General features: G+C 61.6%; 1 protein-coding gene across 2 annotated transcripts in view; it reads left to right on the forward strand.

The window, feature by feature from the left end:
- ADAP1 (ArfGAP with dual PH domains 1) overlaps window positions 1–7,743 on the forward strand; it is a 45,616-nt gene extending 37,873 nt beyond the window's left edge. For both annotated transcript variants that reach the window (XM_012639060.1, XM_012639061.1), the window contains 6 exons: window positions 784–930; window positions 4,887–4,970; window positions 5,325–5,387; window positions 6,078–6,149; window positions 6,297–6,525; window positions 6,614–7,743. In XM_012639060.1, coding sequence (XP_012494514.1) covers window positions 784–930; window positions 4,887–4,970; window positions 5,325–5,387; window positions 6,078–6,149; window positions 6,297–6,525; window positions 6,614–6,642 — 624 coding nt within the window. In that variant the 3' untranslated portion in view covers window positions 6,643–7,743. The remainder of the gene's footprint in view (window positions 1–783; window positions 931–4,886; window positions 4,971–5,324; window positions 5,388–6,077; window positions 6,150–6,296; window positions 6,526–6,613) is intronic.
- The last annotated feature ends 964 nt before the right edge of the window (window positions 7,744–8,707 follow it).

An 8,707-nucleotide genomic window follows, 5' to 3' on the forward strand; every position in this document is an offset into this window, starting at 1 on the left:
CATGAAGATCCTCTAGAAACCCCCCCAGGACCCTCCTTGTGAGGACCCCCCGGAGGATCCCCAGGACCCTATGAGGATCCCCAGGACAGGCCTGCGTGGATTGCAGGCCTCCGAGTTGCGGTGGCCGAGGCTGTCCAGGCCCCAGGCAGCCCCCCTGCGCTCAGGGCCCAGCCGAGAGGTGGAGGGAACCTGGTCACCTCCCGCCCCATGGAGCCAACCAGGACCCCAGAAAGACCCCCACTTGCCTGGGGGTACCCTGGAGACAATGGTCCAGGGATGGGTGAGCACATTGGCTAGAGTGGGGTCTCAGCAGGGCAGCCCAGGACCGCAAGGGCATGTGGCCTGGTGGTCAGGGCCTCCCCTCTGCCAGGGCTGGGCAGGGCCCATCAGCCAGGCCCATGGCCCGCTGCTCCTACAAGAGGGGCCCAGCATGGTGGTTCACAAGTCCCCCACCCAGTACAGTGGGCAGACACTAGGTCAGCAGGCAGGGACAGGGTAGCTGGGGCAGAAGGGGACACCCAGAGGCGGTGGCAGAGCTGACTGCTGGAGAGGCAGAGAGGGGCCACCGGCCAATCTGCATGACATCGGCATCATCCCTGGGAAGGAGATACTGTTACCCTTGATTTACAGACTGGGAATCTGAGGCTCAGAGAGGTTAGGTAACTTGCCCAAAGCTGCACAGCACTGTGCTGTGCTCCCAGCATCTGCAGAGCCCAGCCTTCCTGCTCCCTTGAGTTGGACAACGGCTTCTGCCTGGCGCTCAGACGTGGCCTTGCTTCCCAGGCCAAGGAGCCCAAGGCCATCATGAAGATAGAGCATCTAAATGCGACCTTCCAGCCAGCCAAGATCGGCCACCCCCACGGCCTGCAGGTCACCTATCTGAAGGACAACAGCACCCGGAACATCTTTGTCTACCATGAGGATGGGAAGGTGGGTCTTGGGGACCGGGCTGCCCGGGAACCAGGTTGCCACCCCCGCTGGTGGCATCTGCCCCCAGCACCCCATGCCCTTGGGGGACCCTTTGGAGAGGGGCCCGTCGGGGGGGAACCGGAGTCCTATGTGGAGGGGAAGGGACAGCAGTGTTCCTTTTGGCCACCACTATCTCTGCCCGGGGGATAGCTCAGCCCTTGGTGCCCCACGCCTGCCCCTCCCACCGCCCTCACACCAGCATCTCTGGAGGGCCAGGGCCAAGTCTGTCTTTTGTCCTTGTGCCGGACCACAGGGGGCAGCATGGAGCCCATCCTGCTGCCTTGGGGTGTCAGTCTCACCAGATGTTTGTGCCTCAGCTTAAAGAGTTAAATGGTCCTTAAGTCTTGAGAAACAGCAGTTGGAGGCTCCTCCCAGCCTCCTTTGGGAACTTGTCCCGTGTCTATAAATACTCTGCGCGTGGTGCTGCAGATTTGTCCATTTTAGGCACCATCTGACGCCTGCCCATATGGAAGATGAGCCGGGCTCCCTGCAGCCGCGCCTCCCACGTGCCAGCCGTGGCCGCTCATGGCACATTTGCTCACGCTCGTGTTCGGGGTTTCCAGTATCATGACTATGTGAGATGCTAGTCAGACCTGCCCGTGGAGCAAGCGACAACTACTTTCCTCTGCTGCCCACGTTTTATCTTCCCGAGAGCTGACAGTTGTGTTTCCCTGTAGTTAGTTAACTGTGTGCTCGCCGGACACTCCAGAACTGTGTCTCGACGTAGCCTCTGACTGCTGTTGTCTGGAGATGTTTCTCCTGCAGCCTCATCTCTCTCCTGGGGGTCCCTGCTCCCGGGATCCCAGGTCTTGTTTGGTTTACTCCCTCCTTGTGTTGGAGCACACCCTCAGGCAGCTCTCTGGCAGGTTGCCTGGGAGCTGGCACATCGGACGTTTTCTATCTTCCGCTGGTCTAGCGTTTGGATAAATGTGGAATTCTCGGTTGGAATCAGTTTTCCTTCCTAATCCTGAAGGCTTTGCACCACTGATCCCTCCCTCCCCTTGAGTTTGTCCCCGGGGTTTTGACATTTTCTGACGGCTGTCTTGGCCTGCATCTGTCTCCTCTGTGCTGGTTGCTGGGCCCGGTAACTCACATCCCTGAGATCAGGGGATATTCCCTTAAATTATTTCTTCAGTAATTTCAAGCCTCCACTTCCTCCATTCTCATTTTCCTGAAACTCTGATTATTCAGACATTAGTTCTTTTAGACTGGTTCTCTCATTTTTTCTTCTAGTCCCATTTTTTTCTTTTTTCTCTACCTTCTATGAAATTTCTTCAACCCTCTATGGAGGGTTTCTTTTCTGCTCTCAAAGTCGTAATTTTGCAGAGCTCCTTTTGGATCTCGGAATGTTCCTTTCTCAAACACTGTTCTTGTTTCATGATTGTAGTATCTCATCTCTAATTACTGATGATAATTTCTGAAGCTTTCTTATCCCTGAAAAATGTCCTTTTCTTCTAAGTTGCTATTTTCTATTTGTTTGTTTGTGGATTTACTCTGACCAGACATCCTGGGATCTGGGGCTGGTTGGATTCTCCAGAGAAACTCCCGCTGCCCGGTGTGGATACACTCGGGCCCGGCGCTGTGGGGGCTGAGAAGGGGAGGAGGGGCTCTGCATTCAGTGTGTTCATGGGCCCTGGAGCCACTGTTTCTGGTGTGGGCGGGGTGCCTGAGGCCTATTTCTGGAGTGCACACACTGAGCCTCTCTTTTACCCTCCCTGGAGAATGAACCCCCAGCTCCTGCCAGGGCTGGAGGGGCAATCTTTTTGACGGTTCACCTGCTCAGGGTCCCCCACTCCTGCTGCCAGGGGACCTAGGGCTGTTAAGGCCCACTCAGCCCTCGGGGTTGTGCACTATAAATTGGGCGCCTCTCAGCTATGCCCCCCTGGCTGCGGTCCCGCTCAGTCGCTCAGCTCTTGTGCACCTGTTCGCTTCCCCCACCTCGCGGGTTCAGGCCTTTAGAAAAATCCCTCAGGCACCGTGAACGGGTTCTAGGAGGGAACCCGGCTCAGGTGTGAGCAAATCTTCAGCTTTATCCAGAAGTCTCCACTTTCCCTTTCCTTGAGGGGAGACTGAGGCTAGGGGATGCAAAGAGGTGGCCACAGAAACCCAGGGACTTCGGTGAGACATGAAGGACCCACTGAAACCCCACTGTGAGGAGTGTGAGGAAGGTGGCAGGTAGCATAGTGGGAGTGGCCACCTAGTCCTCAGGGTGGGAACAGTGTTCCCAGAGAGGAAGGGGTAAGTGCAAAGGCCCTGTGGCTGGAGAAGCTGACCCAGGATGAGGGAGGCAGGAGAGCAAGCAGGTTGAGAACACAAAATGGTCCCCCAAGGTGGGCCGAGCAGCATCTGGAGGGTATGTCAAAGACTTCTACCTTTACTGGGGTACACTGGGAAGTCTGGGGGGTGTCAGGCCCCAAGGTGACCTCTGCCCTTCCCGCTGGCTACGGAGGACAGTGCAAGGGGAGGCAAGAGGCTGCTGCGGCTGAGCAGAGACAGCGGTGCTGGGCTGGGTGGGTGTGCTGGGATGGGGCTGGGCGCGGGGGGAGCTGGGTTCCCAGCGGGGCAAGGTCGTAGCAGAATCTGTGGAGCTGCCACCATCCCATGGAGGACGGGGCACGGGGTGGCACTGGAGCACCGACCTGTGCAAGGACAGGTGGAAGGGGCCCCAAGGGAAGAAACCCAGCGGAGACTGTGTCCCGAAAGCCAAGGGGAGGCACCGTGTGGGCAGGAGGTCAGGAGTCAGGAGTGGGAGTCACCAGTGGAGGGCTGGTGCACAGGAGGGGTGTCCCCACAGAGACCAGTGCAAAGATCTGGGTAAGTGTGAGCCACTGCAACCGCAGAGGGTGGGTGTCACCGGCAGAGTGATGTCTTGAGGTGGGGTCTGTAGTACAGGGTGGGTAGGCAGGCCTGGACAAGCGTGGACTCTCAGAGGGGCGGTGTGGGGAGGGTTGGGCAGGGCAGAGGGGGTGGTGCTGTGGGCTTGGTGGCCCGGCCTGGGTGGGTTAGGCACCGTCTGTGCTGTCGGAGGGGAGGGCCACGGGGCAGGGCTTGGGTGGAGGAAGGTGGAGCCAGAGGAGAGTGGGGCTAAGTGGGAGGGGCCTATAGGGCGGGGCCTGGGACGAGGGGGGCTGGAAGTGGGCGTGGCCAGTGAGGGGCAGGGCTGGGGTGACAGGGGCCTGTGGCATGAGCTCTGGGGCAGGGGGTTAGGGTTAGAGGCGCCACAGGGCACAGCTGGCTGGAAGAGGGTGGCTGGAGGTCCTGCTTTGTCTGGGGCTGGGGTATGCCCACGGTGGGACAGAACACGAGGCTGAAGGGGCTGGGCAGAAAGGTCGGGGGACTTCTGGGCTGCGGGGTCCTCTGGCCCCTCCTGGAGCGCAGTGGCCAGGAGAGGCTGGAGCTGAGGGTGAGGACAGGGCCTTGACAGGGACCGCACTCCAGGCTGACCCGGACAGTTGGGGCCAGGCATGGGCACTGGTCTGGGGCCCCCAGGGCACCCCGCAGTGGAGCCGGAGGGACAGAGAGGAGCCCAGAGGCTCCAGCCTCTCCACCTTCTTGCTCAGGAGTGGTGCTGCCCTCCCCATGGCTCCGAGTGGGTTTATAAATAGATGAGCTCCCCCCCACCCCACGACCTGCACAGCTACAAAATAAGGATCTTCACAAAAATAGCTTAAGATGGAAGGAGAAGAGGCTGGCCAGGGCTGTGGGGGCTGCTGGGCTGCCCGCCCCCACCCCGCTGTGCACTGGGCCCTGCGCCCACCTCCTGCCTGAGGGGCACCTCTGCTCCCCTGGAGATGTCCGAGGACACAGAGCTCAGGAGGAGCTGCCCCTCCTTAGAGAGCCCTGACTGCTGGCCCCCGCTCAGCCCAGCCCTTCCGTCCCCCCTCGGCCCATGGCTCACACCAGCCTTTGACCCCTAGGAAATCGTGGACTGGTTCAACGCGCTCCGAGCTGCCCGCTTCCACTACCTGCAGGTGGCGTTCCCTGGGGCAAGCGATGCAGACGTGAGTGGCTGCCCTGCGGTCACCTCCAGGGACAGGGGGATGTGGGGAGGTAGACCTCTCAGCTGTGTGCCTGCCCCCGAGTCTGGGAGGACTTTGAGCCCCGTGGTGGGTCAGGGGACTGGCTGAAGGCCCACTGTAAAGTCACCCTCTCCTGCCCCGTTCTGGGCGACTTCAGCTCAGCTGCAGCAGATAGGGGAAGGGGGGAAGGGGAAGGGGGGAAGGGAAAGGGGCAGCCAGCCTGGGCCCTGCCCTCCTCCCTCCTCCCTGGAGGGATCCTAGCTGGGAGGCCTTTGGGGTGGGGGCTGAGCCAGCTCCTGAGGGGCCAGGACCCCTGACGCGTGTCTTCCGCCCCAGCTGGTGCCGAAGCTCTCCAGGAACTACCTGAAGGAAGGCTACATGGAGAAGACAGGGCCCAAGGTGGGTGTGCGAGGCCCAGGCTTCACTCCCAGCTCAGCCTCCTTCCTGATGGTTCTGTTGCCTGGGCCCAGGCTGCCAGGGCAGGACATGGGGTGTGTCACAGAGGGTCTTGGGCAGGAGCACTGGTGACTTTCCCTGGTGCTGAGTGTTTCTAAGCTGGTCACCTTGCTATGGGTGGCCCCAGGACCTTCTGTAACAGCAGGTCAGCTACGGGAGGGTCCTCGTGGCCCCTTGTCTGTGCCCAGCTGGGATTCCAGCTGACCCAACACCAGCATCCTGGGCTTTGGGTCTGGCCCCCACCTCCTGCACCTTTTCAAGGGAACCGTGTACCTGCGTGGGCCAGGCCACATCATGCCACTGTGCCATTCCCTACTGTGTGTTGGGGGAGACGGGAATCCCAGGACCCTGGGTGGTGGGTAGTGCAGGTGCAGAGAGGCCTGTGACTGAGACCCAGACCCCAACCTGGGGCCCACCAGGAGGGCAGGAGACACAGGAGCGAGAGGCAGGGCTGGTGTGGAGGGGAGGGAAGGGCGTGCAGGCAGGAGGCACATGCCCCTCCTGCACTGGCATGGACAGAGCAGGACCAGCAGGGCCCAGAAGGACCGCAAGAGCTCACACCTTGCCCCGGTGGCGAGCTGGGGCAGCTGGGGGCAAGGGCCCTGCTGGTCACTGGCCCTCTCTGACCCACAGCAAACAGAAGGCTTCCGGAAGCGCTGGTTCACCATGGATGACCGGAGGCTGATGTACTTCAAAGACCCCCTGGTAAGGAAGGGGTGCAGCCCCAGAGTGGTTCAGCTAGCCCCAGTGCCCTGTCACCTGTGGGAGAACTGATGCCTTGCTGGCGGGGGAGGGGCTGCACTTCCTGCCCTGCGCCTGGGACCCGCCCCCACCTCTAGCCTGGTCCCACAGGATGCCTTCGCCCGAGGGGAAGTCTTCATTGGCAGCAAGGAGAGTGGCTACAAGGTGCTGGATGGGCTCCCGCCGTCCACCCAGGGCTACCACTGGCCGCATGGCATCACCATCGTCACGCCCGACCGCAAGTTCCTGTTCACCTGCGAGACGGAGTCGGACCAGCGGGAATGGGTGGCAGCATTTCAGAAGGTGGTGGACAGGCCCATGCTGCCCCAGGAGTATGCAGGTAAGGGCGAGGCAGCAGCGGGGTCCTGCCCGTGGGCGGCCTGGGCTCCCTGTGCGGCGTGACAAGCCTGGTGCTGTCCCACTTGCAGTGGAAGCCCATTTCAAGCACAAACCCTAGCAAGAGGCAGTCTGGAGGCCCAAGACACTGGACTCACTCATGACATGGCCAAGCCGACGAGGAAGCGGCCAGACCACAGGGGCATCCTGCGGAGGCCAGCTGTCCTGGACCCCCTGCTCCTGGGGCAGCCCCGGGCATGGCCAGGTAGGGCCTGGGCTATAGTCACTAGGACCGTTTTCTCTGGAACCTCATCACAGGACCTCCGACCCCTCATGCTGCTGCGACCACACCTAGCCCCTGGGACCCCTGCCTGAGGGCCAGGCGGCCTCCCAGCTTGGGACAGTGCCCACAGGCCCCCCTAGGTCCCTGCCACCCGCCTTGCCTGAGGGAACTTCTAGGCCCCAGAGCGGGACCCCTGTGACCATCCCAGGGCTGCTGTGGTCAGCGAGCGGTGGGGCTCGCATGGCCGCTGGGATTCTGGGACCTGCCACATGCTGACCCTGCCCCGGGCCCTCCTCTCCCCTCCCCCTCAGCTAGTATTTATTGGGCCAGGGTCAAGGTGGGAGGTGCACAGCCCTTTCCTGTAAGGAGCTGACCCTGCAGGCGATGCTGGGGCAGGTTTCCAGGCAGAGCGAATGGTGCGCACAGGTCCTGGTGCCCCAGCAGCTGGAGCTTCCATGCTCCTGGCCCAGAGGGGTGAGCCAGGCACTACTAGGCTGCTACAGCCGCCCCCTCGCTCGCTGGGCATCTCTACCTGCCCAGCTTGGTGCTCGCTGACCAGCGACCCCTGCCCACCGGCCCTGACCTTGCAGCCTTTGAACCCTTTGAGGAGGATGGCCTGAGCTGCTGAGAGGCCACCAGCGGCAGGTGGCAGTGCTGCTGGCGGCCAGTAGTCCAAGGCCTCGTATTTATTTCCCACCCGACCTCCTGTGCCGTGTCCCACAGTCCAGGACCTCGCTGGGCTCCCCGTGTAAGAGCCGTGCAGGACAGATCCTGGCCGTCTGCGCAGTCCGGGTGGGGCGTGTAGGTGGGGACACCCCTGCGGTGACCTGGTGGCCCAGCCCCCCCAGCCCTGCCCAGCTGAGCTGTGCCCCAGGGGAGCCCTGGACAAGTGGGAGGGTTCCTAAGGCCGGGATCCTGCCGCCCCCGTTGCAGCCTGGAATAAAGTGTGGCTCTGGCGTGTCCCCAGCTGTGTGTCCAGTGCTGGGGTTGGGAGGGGACTGAGCTGAGAACACGCAGCCCTGCCCCAGCAGCCTGCACCTGGGCAGAGACAGAAACAGGAGAAGCCACGGTCAGCTCCGAGGGGCAGGGCTGGGCCTGCTGGTCCGCAGCATTGAGTCCAGGTTTGTGGTGCGTCTAAGCTCATCCTGCAGAGAAGAGGTGTGGCTTCCCATCCCAGGCACAGGACCGCCCTCCCCAGCCCCCCAGGGCCCACACCTGCCCTACAGTGGCTGTGGGCAGAGGGTCCCAGGGGCCGGAGCCCTCACCTCACCTCCACCTGGCCTGGAGGACAAGCCCTGCCCGGTGCTGAGAGTTCTGGCGAGGTCCGATGCAGCCTCGTGTCCTCCCACAGAACATGCTGAACCCCACTTCTCAAGTGAGGAAACTGGGACCTAGCAGGCCTCCCAACCCCAGCCTGGGGGGGGGGTCCCAAGGGCAGCTGGGCTGGTGCTGAGGACACGGGCAGGGTCCCCACACCCTGGACGAGATGGGGCTCACCCTGGCCCTCAGGGATGGGGCCAGGTGCCACCGACCACCACTGCTCTTGGGCGGTGCGGCAAGCAGTTGGTCCTGGGTCAGACATGAGGACCTGGGGTGCCCCTGGATCTATCCCACCCCCTGGGGTCAGCTCTGACCACAGCCCTCTTGGGCTGATCTAGACCCTTCCTCCACCATGGAAGTGTGGGTACACACCCTGCATGCTGGAGTGTATGTGTGTATGAGTGCATGTACAACCGTGCGCATGTGTACCTTGTATGTGTGCGAATGCGTGTGTATGTATCATCCATGTGTTCTACCGAGGACAGTGACAATCTTAACATTTTAAAAAGAAACCACAAAACAACTTTGTAATTGGAAGGAAAGAACGCTTTCAAACATGGCAGGAAACTCACAACCCATAAAA

This window comes from Propithecus coquereli, unplaced genomic scaffold (assembly GCF_000956105.1).
Source record: "Propithecus coquereli isolate 6110/MARCELLA unplaced genomic scaffold, Pcoq_1.0 Scaffold137, whole genome shotgun sequence".
Taxonomy (NCBI): Eukaryota; Metazoa; Chordata; class Mammalia; order Primates; family Indriidae; genus Propithecus; species Propithecus coquereli.